At 44.8% G+C, this 14,945-nt stretch overlaps 1 protein-coding gene across 1 annotated transcript in view; it reads left to right on the forward strand.

The window, feature by feature from the left end:
* rarga (retinoic acid receptor gamma a) overlaps positions 1-14,945 on the forward strand; it is a 50,011-nt gene that overhangs the window by 5,688 nt on the left and 29,378 nt on the right. The window contains exon 2 of the mRNA XM_078797719.1: positions 11,347-11,678. Within this exon, the coding sequence (XP_078653845.1) occupies positions 11,510-11,678 (169 nt within the window). The 5' untranslated portion in view covers positions 11,347-11,509. The remainder of the gene's footprint in view (positions 1-11,346; positions 11,679-14,945) is intronic.

A 14,945-nucleotide genomic window follows, 5' to 3' on the forward strand; every position in this document is an offset into this window, starting at 1 on the left:
GCAGCTCCGTCCTGGTTTATTCTCGGCACAGGCGAAGCGCACCCTGCGCAGTGGTAATTTGGCTGACAGGTCACAAAACGAGAACAAAGGTTCTCCTATTCGGCGATGTAGAGCGGGAATGCCGGTGGAAAACAAACAAGATGCCTGGATTAGCCTGCTGCTGTTTTTAATATAACTGTCAGGAACAGATGACGTGGCTTCTGATGCGCAGTCCAATCCTGCGCATTCAAAGGCAACGAGAGGCGTTCATTTGAATGCCTTCTCTCCTCCCTCTTTGCCACTTGCGCTGGTGAGAGGGACCGGGGCGTGGGTGCGCCGCGCTGCGCCTGACTGCGCGCTCTCCATTGTGGCTGCATTAATGCATTAATGTTACATAATATAATGTAAAAGAGACTATGACTATTTTCTTAACGTTAATGCCAAACAAACATAATCAATCTTTGGATCAAGTCATTATGTACCGTGGCGAAGTTTCCATCGTTGACAGTGAAGAGAATAAAGAAATGTATTTTTCAAAGTGGACCTGCGCTGAGTAAAGGTGCCATTTAAGGTGTGCCTTCTTTTCATACTAGCTCCGAGGTGCTCCTTATAAACCAAAACCGCTTGAGAAACATTACATTCAGAAAAGCAGGGCACACGCCCAGAACCACAAACACATAAACAGATCTGAAACATATGATCTCATATGGCGAGAGGGGCACACTCAGGGAGGGGCACACCCAAAGCTGTCGCTGCCGCCGCCGCCGCCGCACTCCGCCATCTCATACACAACTTCCCCTTTAAACCGACCAGCCACCATTTCGCTGTAGCAACCGAAGCCATTTCGTTTCACAAAAGCCATCTCGAGCTTGACAAAATATTTCCAACTGCACAATGTTTGGCAGGATGTGGACAGATGTTGCATATCCCCCAAAAACGCATTCGGAGCCAAATTCTGGCTTTAATTTATCCTCGGTAAGAGCAGAATGTTTTCAGTTTTACATCTCCATTCAGTCCCAATCCCAAGTCTTTCTCCGATGTCGAGTCCAACCTGCACAAGTATGGTGATGACGCTGGTGATTTATGAAGCGCCACAGCGACATTGTCGTGCAGCCAAACTGAAAGTAAGGCATTTACTTGTGCGGAGCAGGTAGAGGTGAAACATGGCGTGACTATTGATTCAACGACGTAGATCTGCCGCGTAAACACCCACCTGGCTAAGATCATCAATATGATTGGTGGTGCTCGGGATGTTCCAACATCCTCTTCACCAGTCACAATCTGACTTGTATAAATTATTTTGAGGTTAACGGGGGCAGACTTACCGTTCAAAACGTTTCCTAAAAACAGATTATTGATTTTTTTACATTTTAATCTGATAATTTATCACCCGGGCTGCACGGCGGTCGAGTGGTTAGCGCGTAGACCTCACAGCTAGGAGACCAGGGTTCAATTCCACCCTCGGCCATGCATGTTCTCCCCGTGCATGCGTGGGTTTTCTCCCACATTCCAAAAACATGCTAGGTTAATTAGCCACTGTCCATAGGTATGAATGTGAGTGTGAATGGTTGTTTGTCTATATGTGCCCTGTGATTGGCTGGCCACCAGTCCAGGGTGTACCCCGCCTCTCGCCCCAAGACAGCTGGGATAGGCTCCAGCACCCCCGCGACCCTCATGAGGATAAGCAGTAGAAAATGAATGAATGAATCTTCTTGGTGATCAGTACATTTGGCTGAGTGAACATCCAGCAGCAACACGTATTTCCCTTTCCCATGACTACTAGTTTACTAGCACCCTCGGCCATCTCTGTGTGAAGTTTGCATGTTCTCCCCGTGCATGCGTGGGTTTTCTCCGGTTTCCTCCCACATTCCAAAAACATGCTAGGCTAATTAATTAGCAACTCCAAATTGTCCATAGGTATGAATGTGAGTGTGAATGGTTGTTTGTCTATATGTGGCCTGTGATTGGCTGGCCACCAGTCCAGGGTGTACCCCGCTTCTCTCGCCCAAAGACAGCTTGGATAGGCTCCAGCACCCCCCCCCCCCCCCCCCCCGCGACCCTCGTGAGGACAAGTGGTAGAAAATGAATTAATAGAGTTTTCCATGTTTTTGTGCGTTTGCAGATTGATTCCGGAAACCCGCCTCAAAACCGATGCGGTGTTGTTACCCCAGTGGAGCTGAGAAGAGGAGAAGGCGAGAGGAAAGCAAACAGCTTCATCGAAACTACCCGAGGTAGACAACCAGACAGCTGAGAGGAATGCTAAAGTTTTAGGGATGAGGCCGTGATGGGAATATTAAAGCACTAAAAAAAAAACCAGGAGGATTTTAAGGACTGATTATATTCACCATTGATGGTTGGGCGGTATAAACATGTCTGTAACAGATTTCAAAAGCGTGGAAAAAGTAGCCTAAATGACATTCTGGCCTTTTTTTTTAAAATGTAAGTCTAACTAAAAAAACGTTTGTGAGTAGTACAAGGACGGCGTTGGCCCCGATGACTGGGTTAGCCTTAGGCCCCCAAAAGACTAAATACGCCCCTGAGGTAAACCAGCCAGTAGCCAAGCAGACGAAGGGATGGAAAAAGAATCCACCAGAGAGACAAAGAAGTGAGAGAGAATTAAAAACAGAAACTTAAGCTCCATGGGCGCTTTCCTTCCCTGCAGGCATTTTGTGGCTTGTGAAAAAATGTGCTGTATATTTGAAGTGTTGGGTCACGTGACAACGGACAGCTTTATGAATCAGAGAGTATAATTATTTCCCAGCCAGTGAAAGAGTGAGTGTGTTTAGGGAGTGAAAGAGCGATTTTAAGAGGCAGTGAGAGGAGGAGGAGGAGGAGGAGAGCGCTAAGCGAGGGAGGTAGAGCGAGAGAGCGAGCGAGCGAGCGAGAGAGCGAGAGAGGTTGGCTGTCAGATGCTGTCAGGAGGACTCTGATGAACGCGCACACATCTTGTCTCCCGTTTTTTTTTTTCCAGGCTCCTCGGACACTTTCCGTACAAAGTTATTCATCCGTACACCTGCCTCGTCGGAGCCGGAGCCGGAGTCGGAGTCGGTGAGTTAGTTCATATGCAAAAACTTCTTTTTTTTTTATTGACTTTGTTTTCATTTCCACTCCTTTTGTTAGCAGTGAGAGGTCGTGTTTGTCAGGAGTGGCTCTTTAATTGAAGACAGAGATACTTTCATACTTGGCGAAATCGAACTTCATCTATGAGTAAACACTTAGACATGCGAACACACACGTTTCTTTCATTAGACTTTACGGACGAAAGCACGTTTACATGAAGACGTGAGTGTGCGTGTATGTTTCTTCCTGTACGGGACACATGTGCTTATTAGTGGCTGTTAACCAGCGCCTGTGGAGCTCTTTATTATTAGCATATGTGTGTGTGTGTGTGTGTGTATGCGCCTGCATATGTTTGATGTCTATTCACCAGAGGAGGCACCAGTTCTTGACCTTTTTTTTTTTTTTATTACAAGAAACGTGTTGGAAAGTTGGAAAAGACCGGCATTACTTTCCACTTTTTAGCAGCGCTGGCCGATTCCCGTGGAGTGAGTTGTGTGTTTGTGTGTAGCTCCGCTCTTGGTTCACAGGAAGGTTTCTTCATTGTGTTCCCACAGTTTGTTGTCAGTCAGTGAATTGTATCGCTGGATTCTGGCATACTGCCCCGGTTAACAGGTTCCACTTGTTAGAGCCATGAATATCCCAGCCATTTGGCACCTGATGTCCCTGCAGGTTTTTTGCTTGTTTTCAGTGTCTTTGTAGCTTCGGTGCGGTGTTACTACATTGCGGAAGCGCTGCACCTGCCGTCTGCGGTTTGATCTCCTCTGGTGGACACGAGCGAGTGAGGGATAGATTGACAGAAAAAGTAACAGCACGGCCAAGTGAAGAAGCGTGTTTGACTCACAGGAGGTGACCTCTTGAGTGGCAGAAGAACGGAGGTCATCCTCAACTTAAGTGGTATCTTCAGACCAGGGTTTCGATTACTACCGTCATTTTCTAAGCTAGCACCCGCTTCATGTATGCACACTCTATAATGCTACACAGACAACCGCTTTTGTTCCATGACTTACACAAAATAAACACAGTTAGGACACAGATAAACTGTTACGTACTGCTTGCTCTTCTGACTCGACACGTGACTTCGACACGACCAAGTAACGTTGGAAAGCATGTTCACGAAACAGAAAAAAATGCCGTTTTCTTTTGCTGGTAGGGAATCAGGAACTCCAACCACTTCTGCCTGATGTTTGCCTCGTTAGGAATTGTAAACAAACTTTCCCTTACACCCGAACAAACACTTCCTGGGAGACATTGCTAACATCATAAACAGAGACGCAGAGCTTGGGGGGAGAAGCAGAGAGCGCATCTGGCCAACATTTCACGCCCATATAAGGAAGTTCGGCACTCTGTGATGTCACAGAGAGCTCTCTGAAACTGTTTTCACCACAATCGGTGTCTACCCAAGTTTTTTTTTTAAACACGGGTAGTCCCGTAAAAAATGTGTAATGAACACATTTCCACTACCGATGTTGTGGCAAGATTGTCTGCACTTCGTAAACGCGGAACACAGCAAGTCAGGGGTCTCCAGCCAGTGGTTCACGAGTTACCAGTATCTCCTAATCACTTTTCATGTAACTCTCCAAAGTGTTCATTAAGTTATTATCAACTCCTATACCGTAATAATAAGACAGTAGGCTTGGGAGTGTGACTAATCACAGCGGAGTGGGTGTGCCTGGAGGCGGGCCATGCGTGGAATAAATTAAAACAGAAAGTTTGGGAAATACATGTGGAATAGGTGCAGATTGTAAAAATCTAGAAAGCTTTATGTGCGGGTTATTGTGTGTAGCTGCTCTATAGGAGTCCATAGCTCAATACAAAGGGCCAAAAATGAGCATAGTCCCCTTTAATGATATACCTTACCCAAATGAATCTGATGCAGCTTTCCGGTTTAAGACAATCGATCTGCCGGTGGATCTCGGCAGCGAGAAGTGGGAGGTCCACAGACTTATGGAAAGGACGGCACGAGCTTGGGGGCTGATTTGCCTCGGGGCAGGGGTGACACTAGTAGCGACAACGAAAGAAGTAGAGACCAGCTCGTATGCTGAGGGAATTTTTTTGGGCTTGAAGAGGACGTCTTTAGTAGTTTTATTTCCCAGGAGTAGGAGGAGGACAGCGATGAATGACTTTTCTGGTGGGGTACTGTTAAACCAACCCAAATTATAGATCGGCGTGGACTAGTGGTTAGCATAGTGGCCTCACAGTCAGGAGATCATGGGTACGTATCGCTGTTTGAACATCTCTGTGTGGAGTTCAGTGCATTGGTTCTCTCCGGGAGAATTGCTTCTCTGCTACTTCCCACATTCCAAAAATACGATATAGATGCAAAGCTAATTCTACAGTTCCATCGGTGTGAATGCTTGTTTTGTCGATATGTATACAGTAACAACACACCAGTGACAACAAGTATACAAAATGGATGGATTTTATAGTGTTAGTGCAAAAGAGAGTTATTTCCAGTTAGCGCACCATATCTATCCAAGCATCCATCCGTATCCTACCACATGTTCTAAGAAGTCGTTGGGAGGAGACGGACAGGTAGCGCTGTGTTTGTGTCTATTTCCATATTCAGTTCCACTCTGAGCGTTTATTAAGATGTCTTTTGGCACCAAGTTAGTGTGTGTTTTGCGTGTTTAGTTTGGGCCCACTTTGTGTTGCTGCACCTCCTGAGGCGACAATCAGACACGGAAGTCATCTTCATAGAGAGAAAGAGATGTTTTCTGAGCTGAAGAATACAACATTAATATTCACTGACTCGGTAGTCGAAAAACTGGAGGACTCAACACTTTTTTTGTCTCTCTTTCTGGTTATGTTTATGTCTAAAACTGTTTTTCCATCATCAGTCCTTTCCTGTTGTGGTGTATATTTGCTATGCCAAAGTGCTCTACTACATCATGGAAACCGAAAATTGTTAGAATTACTTCATCTTTTTAGAAAGTGTTTTATGTCTCACTGAGGTGAAACTTTTTCCATTATCTTCTCCGCTCAGCGTAGCCCGTTTGGTTAAACGATGGGCTCTATTTTTGTGGCGTAGAGCAAAGCTGCGCATGGTGGTGGAGTGTAGCGCACCCCTGTGCAGTGGTAATTTCATCCAGCCAATTTGGTAATCTGGTAGACTGGACTGCGCCGAGATGGAAGTGGTGGCGCACATATTCATCTTAGCGCAGTGACAAAGGTGTGCCAAAGGTGCGCTGAAAGCTTTCCAGCTCTGTCCTGGTCTATTCTTGGCGCAGGGGAAGCGCACCCTACGCGGTGGTATAATTGGCTGGCAGGCGCAGAGTGTACACACGTCACCAAAACATCACAGGCAGGTATTTCAAAGTGTCAGGCACATTTCAATGCAATAAACAATCACGGCAACCACTATTTAAGGTAACGCTGTACATTTTTGTGTTAATCGTCCTATCACATCAAAGACGTCATGCATAATGGGAATTCAACCTGACGGCAGCTGAAAGTACGATGCCAACTACACTCGGCTGTGTCACACCTTCTCACGCCTTCTCTTCTCCCTGTCTTCCAACTGCGCCGGTGGGCAGTATGGAGGCATGGGTGCGCCACGCTGCGCCGGACTGCGCCATTCACCAAAATTGCAAATTGCATTGGTTGCATCCCTATTGGAGCGCCTAGTCTATGTAAATAGAGCCCCGTGTTTAAACAAAAGAACCAAATTCATGCAATATATCATTCCCTTTGTCATCCTGAAGAACGGCCCGCTCTTTAAATGTCAAATGATTACGCCGAAGCTCTGCTTTGCATTGTTGCACGTAAGCAAATACGTGTTTGTGCAAAGCCAAGAGCAGGCAGATGTCAAACAAGTTTGAGGTGAAGGAATGTAGGTGTGTTTGGACGCACTCAGGTGTCTGTCACCAAGTGTCTCTCTCAGAGCCATTAGCCTGACACTTGGTGAAAGACGTGGATCTGTCAGCTCCGCATCGTCGTAATGTGTTTCGGATACAGTTCCCGCAGACGACAAGATCACATAGCGCTCATGCAACGTCTGTTCCTTCAGTGCAGTCGTCAACGTGTCTGAATGTTCTCGGAATAGCCCTTTGACATCTCAGTTTGAGGGATAAAAATCATTGTTTTAGCCTTGGAGTGATTTTTGACCCAGAACTTGTAAAGTTACTGAACATAAACCATCTTCTGAAGTTGACAATTAGAAGACTTTTGTTGAAAAATGAGCAGGAGTGGGCAAGTCTGGAAAAAGAAAGTAGCACATTGGAGACATGATAGAGTTTAGGCTATTCAAAGAAAACCTGCCTTTTAACCCGGACACTTAATTTATTGGGTTCTAACCAGGACAGATTTACACCCCAAATCCTATTCAGGGTCTGTTTCTTCTCTGTATGTTCTCTTTTCACCAGGGGTCTCAAACTCAATTTACCTGGGGGCCACTGGAGCTAGGGTCTGGGCAAGGCTGGGCCGCATCGGGTTTTCCAAAAACAGAAAAATATACAAACTTTTTCAGTGCTTTGGTTCCGATTTTCTACAAGAAAAGCTCTGATAAAACATTCCACTGTTCTCAAATATCTTAATTTTGCACAAAATAAGATGAAAATAAATAAAGAATAAAGAAAATCAATCAATCAGTAATAAATAAATATAATAATAATAATAAAAACTTAAGAAAGCACATATAGTTGGTGGGTAGACAAATGATTTTTTTCATATTAAAATGAACAAAGCATTATTAGAGCCCTGTAGACATGACAAAACACGACTATAGTCACATTTATACTCTTTTTATTTACAACATATTGCGCAACTGCAGGGTCTTGAGACACATGCTAACTCGCAAACTAGAGAGCTAGCCACCTAAACGGTAGCCTTCGAGTTATTTCCTTTCAACGTAAATAGCCAAAAACTTACCACTTCCACACGGATAGGGAGGATAACTATTAACAGTTATTTAACCTTTAACATGAACATGAATCAAACGTAATAATTTTTTCTGGGTACATGATACCATACAGCATCCATATCAAACTTGACATGAAACTTTCATATCAAGGCGGGGGCCTCAAACTAGTGTCCTGCGGGCCACATTTGGCCCACGGGCCGCGTGTTTGAGACCCCTGCTTGTTTCATTCTTGTTTCTCTTTACTTTTTGTTTCAACTACATGGTTGTTGTGTTCTTGTTGTCTTCTAAGCGTGCCGTCCCTAAATGACTGGCTTGATGCATTTGCTATACTCGGCGTTTGGTCTTGCTAACTTTGGCATATAATCTGGAGTCTAATCAGGGTGGATGTCGTAGCACAGTGAACTACACAGCGAGAGGTCAGAGACTTTGCAACAGTCCGCCAGGGATGGAAAGTCCCAGCAGTAGCCTGGAAAACCTCCCATCGCCGGCGTTGCTGCGCCTCCTCGACGGCACAACCGCCCTGATGCCTCCCGTGTGCCTTTGAGCCGAGGGGGAAGTGCCGAGGTCTTCTATGCCCATTTGGCCTCGGCCAACACGGGATGAGGTCACTCCGAATTCCCCATATCCCCCTTATAGCTCCAGACGGACTGGCGTAGCGAGCCTACCACAGGACCCGACATAAAACATAAATGGCTCTTTAAAAAGCTTGCGGACTGATGTGGCTCATTAAAAAACACTGGCGCCATTTTTTTTTTTTATTATTAATTCATTATTGTGCACGAGGAGGAGAGTAAAATTTACTGTTTTCTATTTTAAAACTGCCTTCTCTGCTTCTTTATGAGGTCCTTTGCTTCCATGTGGTTAATTGTGCTAAGTTTGCATTCTCCGAGTATCTTCAGTAGCTTAGAACTCTTTTGTATTCATGGCTGCAATAGCGAATGAATAGATGGATCAATACACTCTTGTTTACTCCTGTGAGAATACAAAAGCCTCCATCCTGCTCGTTCCTCTCAGCAACTCAGACAGATTTTTCTGCCTTTTAAGACGGCATCAGAACCCAAATGGGCCAAACGCATCATGCGCACACTTTTGATTCGCCATCACTCGCGATGCGTCTCGTCCCTTTAGGCTCGCTGCATCGTCTCTGTCGTGTTTTTCTTTGTTTGCCAGCGTGTGGACCAGCCGACCCACGGGGTCTCACCACAAGCTGTTCCACAATGCGTAGAGACACGGCTGTGGGTTGACTATAGCACGGTGATTATAGACAAGGAATGGAAAAAAGAAAGATGGCAGTATGGCTGTGTTGGCAGGATGGGGGGTTGGTGCCTATCGAGGGCTGTTCCTTCCTGAAACGTGGTCACCCGAGCCTGCCCGGGTCCTGGATGCACATGTGGAACAGTTTACTGTAATGGAACTCTAAATTAGTGGCGGTTTGAAGCTGCCTGCAGCAGTAGGGTGTAATTAACTGGCTCTGTTGAAAGAGAGAGGGATGGAGCCAGAACCCTGGAAAAGACGCAAGGGTGAGAAGTGTGTGTGTGTGTGTGTGTGTGTTTGTTCACATGCATGTATTTTTTTTTTCTTTCCAAGGGCTTGATTGCATGTGTGTGTGTGCGTGTGTGTGTATTTCAGACCTGTTGGACGTTTTTGTAATCAGGGCATGGCGCCGCTTCACAGTGCCCCCCAGTGCCCAGACTTTGGTACTGTACTTTTTAAGTGCTGCTCCTCAGCTTCAGATGTCATTTAGATTATTTACACCAGGGGTCTCAAACACGCGGCCCGGGGGCCAAATGTGACACGCAGGACACTAGTTTAATGTTTAATAAGTTTGATATGGATGCTGTATGGTATCATGTACCCAGAAAAAAATATTACGTTTGATTCATGTTAAAGGTTAAATAACTGTTAATAGTTATCCTCCCTATCCGTGTGGAAGTGGTAAGTTTTTGGCTATTTAAGTTGAAAGGAAATAACTCGAAGGCTACCGTTTAGGTGGCTAGCTCTCTAGTTTGCGAGTTAGCATGTGTCTCAAGACCCTGCAGTTGCGCAATATGTTGTAAATAAAAAGAGTATAAATGTGACTATAGTCGTGTTTTGTCATGTCTACAGGGCTCTAATAATGCTTTGTTCATTTTAATCTGAAAAAAATCATTTGTCTACCCACCAACTATATGTGCTTTCTTAAGTTTTTATTATTATTATTATATTTATTTATTACTGATTGATTGATTTTCTTTATTCTTGATTTGTTTATTTATTTTTCATCTTATTTTGTGTAGAAAAATAAAAAGTATGATATTTGAGAACAGTGGAATGTTTTATCAGAGCTTTTCTTGTAGAAAATTGGAACCAAACGAAGTTTTTTTAATTGTTTTTGGGTTTTTTTTGGAAAACCTGATGCGGCCCAGTCTCAGCTTCAGTGGCCCCTAAGTAAATTGAGTTTGAGACCCCTGATTTACATCGAACGCATCACCATAATTCTGTCCATTCCTTCAATTTCACTAGCCACAGCAGTATCAAATTCTTGTCTGTGCTCTTCTTTTTTTTTTTTTTCAAAGCCGCATTTTGAAAAACACCCTCATCACACCACCCACTCATAAAATCACACCGGGGGAGCGGTCTGCAAAAACATGAAAAAGAACACAGGAGGCTTTACTAGGGCTTTTTCGCCGTCTTGTATGAACAATCATCCATGCAGCATAACCGCTTCCTCGTCCATCATTGACGGTCGCTGGTCTGCGTCTTCTGGGTGGCGTCAAAGTGACGACTTTTCAGCCAAAACGCCGACTCTGTGCTATGAAGGCCTTTACCTCAACAGAAGATTGCTGCCGTCATTACCGACAATCAGTGGATCTCATTTTCTGACACCCCTTCCCCCACCCGCGTGCAGCGGACCCCGTGTTCGGGCCTCTGGTCCGGTGGGGGGGGGCGTCAGAGGGAAGGGAGAGCGAAGCGGGCTGCTGTGCTAGGCTGGCAGCAGGAACAGAGGAGCTCTTTATAGCAGAGTTCTGCTGATTTAAGTCATATGGCATCGCCTGGAATCAGTAGCAGAAGTCTGGAAGCTCTTCAAAACTGAAGGAACAAGAGCACACTCTTTTTTCCTTTGCTCTCGCCCACCCCCCACGACTTTTGCTAATGTGTGTTAGAACTTCTTTTCCAAACCTGTCCTGATCTAGTCCGGTCTCGCGTATCTTCTCACTGTCCTCCTGTCTTCGTTTTTTTCCTCATACCTGTTCTTATGAGGTTTGCGCAATTTTCTTGCATTATAACCGCACATCAACTTTTCCCTGTCCCAGAGTGAGGATGGATGAAGGGTCTTGGGTCAAGGAACATGTTTGTGGTCCCAACAGAAACCTCCCGTGTATCATGTTCATGCCAATCAGAAGGACTTATACTGGTGTTTTATGTGGTCTAATATGGAATAACAATCTTTCTCTGTTTTTTTCCCCCAGAAACGTGAACTGGATGTTTCCACTCAAGAGGACTTTGTTGTTCTCCCACTAAACGAGCGAGGCCTCCATCCTTACTCATCCTTCTCCCACATCCTGAGAGCCTACAAGAAGGATACGCGGGGATTTCCACGGGTGACGGTGGGCCCGCCGGTGATTCATCGCCATGGCTACCAACAGGGAGCAGCAGGTGGGTCACATGACCCCCTTCCCACCTGCTGTCTACCCCTTCGCCTTCAACTCCATAAGAAGCCACTCCCCCTTTGACCTCCTGGCCAACAGCAGCCTTTTTGGGAGATTCGGTGCTGACCTGCCCAAAGAGATGGCTGCGCTCTGTAAGTTCTTTTCAATACTGGATGTCTTCATCTTTTCCTCCGTCTTGTCTTTCCTTTTCCACTCGAAACCTGACGACACGGCCGCCATTCATTTCAACAATTTGGAACAGGAAAGAGGAAAATATGCTAAATTGCAGCTCATTACATGCAATTGAGTAGAAATGGAAAAGTTGAGGGTCGGAAACCATGAGGAAAAATTCCACTTTCATCAATCCCTGCGGTTAGCATATAGCGGCTCGTATATGGTGCGGTTGTCGGGGGCCACAGGTTCTGCATCTATGTGTGTTTGAGCCTTGCAAAGCCGCAAGTCTGCAATCAAAAACAGGCAACTCTTTTTTTTTAAAGGTGAATTCAAATCGGAACCACACACTTCTGCCACTTTCTTCTCATCCACACACTTCCTGTTATGTGATTCGGGGCTGTCTTTCAAAACATGACCACAGGAGGCGCTGTTTGTCCTCTGTAGTGTCAGGTCTGGATGACGTATGGGACGTGGAGCACAAAGAGGAGATTGTCAGCAATCTAGAGGAGCTCACCTGCGCACGCACGTAATGCTAGTTCATGTTAGCATCATTAGCAACATCTGCTGCGTTACTTTTAGGGGAATTAATAGAAATTGCTTGTGATTACAGTAGCAGGTGGTGGTAGAGTGGACGCTCTGTATGGGCGTGAGTGGCAACAGCTGAGCCCCCCACTCCGCCAATCCAGTTAGTGTGCATACCCCCCCGCCACCGCCCCCCGCCCCCTCAACCACAGCATGCCTGAGCACCTCTCCAGTCTTTCAGCCGTCAATCACTACCTCACCCCCCCTCTTTGCAGACACTGCCCACCTAATCCTTAAGGTATTTTCACAGAACTTGAACAAGAGAGAAGGAATACAGAGAACGAGAGAGAGAGAGAGAGAGAGCACCTGGGGGTGATGTCCTAGTGTGGTGGAATCCAAGAACACACCCTGCTAGGGAAACATGTAGATCCACACTTAACAGAGACACCATTCCTTCCCACTCTCTCCACTGGACTCACACAGAATGTCTTTCATCCAAAAACTAAAGCCGACCTCCCTCTTGATGTGGACTGAAATCCCAGTCCGCTGACAGAGGGGAGTCTTTTTTCTTTTGACAAAAACAAGCATCAAACTAAAAACAACCACTCGCTCCAGATAGAAGCACAGCTATTTGGATTAATAAACAAATCAAGAATAAAGAAAATCAATCAGTAATAAATAAATATAATAATAATAATAAAAACTTAAGAAAGCACATATAGTTGGTGGGTAGACAAATGATTTTTTTCAGATTAAAATGAACAAAGCATTATTAGAGCCCTGTAGACATGACAAAACACGACTATAGTCACATTTATACTCTTTTTATTTACAACATATTGCGCAACTGCAGGGTCTTGAGACACATGCTAACTCGCAAACTAGAGAGCTAGCCACCTAAACGGTAGCCTTCAAGTTATTTCCTTTCAACTTAAATAGCCAAAAACTTACCACTTCCACACGGATAGGGAGGATAACTATTAACAGTTATTTAACCTTTAACATGAACATGAATCAAACATAATAATTTTTTCTGGGTACATGATACCATACAGCATCCATATCAAACATTAAACTTTCATATCAAGGCGGGGGCCTCAAACTGGTGTATGGCCCGCAGGCCGCATGTTTGAGACCCCTGTGTTAACCTGTAGCAAGGAATGTTCTAAGTCACTTTGCTTAGAGTAGTGTCATTAAACGTCAGTGCACAGAACAAAAGCTTAGCTTTGGATATTTCCCAGGCCCTGTTTTTTTTTTTTTTTCCTCTCTTTCTGCTTCTTCACCCGAAGTCGCCTTAACAAGCCTGCTCATTGTTGTCAGAAGCGTCTGTGGGCCAGATTGTGAAAATACCTTCCACATATAAAGGGAGTTGAGCTGCAGATACTTCTGTGTGTGCAGCAAATACTACTGCATTCTTTCCTAGTTTCATAGCTCGGTGTATAATTGCTCGGGTGACAACAACTATTGTTGAACGCCGTGCCGACAGTGGCCCGCAGGACACCAGTTTGAGGCCCCCGCCTCGATATGAAAGTTTAATGTTAGTGCGGCCCCATGCAAGTTTGATATGGATGCTGTATGGTATCATGTACCCAGAAAAAATTATTACGTTTGATTCATGTTCATGTTAAAGGTTAAATAACTGTTAATAGTTATCCTCCCTATCCGTGTGGAAGTGGTATGTTTTTGGCTATTTAAGTTGAATGGAAATAACTTGAAGGCTACCGTTTAGGTCGCTAGCTCTCTAGTTTGCGAGTTAGCATGTGTCTCAAGACCCTGCAGTTGCGCAATATGTTGTAAATAAAAAGAGTATAAATGTGACTATAGTCGTGTTTTGTCATGTCTACAGGGCTCTAATAATGCTTTGTTCATTTTAATCTGAAAAAAATCATTTGTCTACCCACCAACTATATGTGCTTTCTTAAGTTTTTATTATTATTATTATATTTATTTATTACTGATTGATTGATTTTCTTTATTCTTGATTAGTTTATTTATTTTCATTTTATTTTGTGCAGAAAAATAAAAAGTAAGATATTTGAGAACAGTGGAATGTTTTATCAGAGCTTTTATTGTAGAAAATCGGAACCAAAGCACTGAAAAAGTTTGTATATTTTTCAATGCGTTTTGGGTTTTTTTTGAGGCCCAGCCTTGCCCAGACCCTAGCTCCAGTGCCCCCCAGGTAAATTGAGTTTGAGACCCCTGGTGTTAAGTCTTAAGTCTTGGGCATAAACAAACCAAAGACAAATACAACAGCTTGTTATGTGCTATATTGTGCCATATTGCACACTAACCAGGCGGGTGGATGCAAACCAAGGCAACATTGTAGCATAAATTTGGGATTTAATTGGGATAACTTAGGTGGACTTTGAGAGATAGCCCGGTGTCACGTTTAAATGCTGCTGGACTAAGGTAGACTTCATTCATCAAGAAGCGCTTAATAGCCAGGAAAGGAGTTTGTTCATCCATGAGAGTCTTTTCCTCGTGTGCTGCGGCGGAGTCCAGTATCAGTTCATCCCTGTCATTACGGGAGTCTTTCAAACAAACAGTTGGAAGCCCATTAAGGCCACTTACTATGAGATAACATCGCCGCTGAGCCAGTGAAACACCTCGCTAAGCTGTTGCCTATCGGGGCCGTGGTGCCGTGGCCTCCAAGCCAGCCACGGGGATGTTTTGAAAAGCTGTTCGGTCATTTCCTTCCGCCCACACGGCCAAGTCTGAATTTT

This window comes from Doryrhamphus excisus, linkage group LG17 (genome assembly GCF_037039965.1).
Source record: "Doryrhamphus excisus strain RoL-2023G ecotype Guam linkage group LG17, RoL_Dexc_Guam_v1.1, whole genome shotgun sequence".
In the NCBI taxonomy this organism is placed as follows: Eukaryota; Metazoa; Chordata; class Actinopteri; order Syngnathiformes; family Syngnathidae; genus Doryrhamphus; species Doryrhamphus excisus.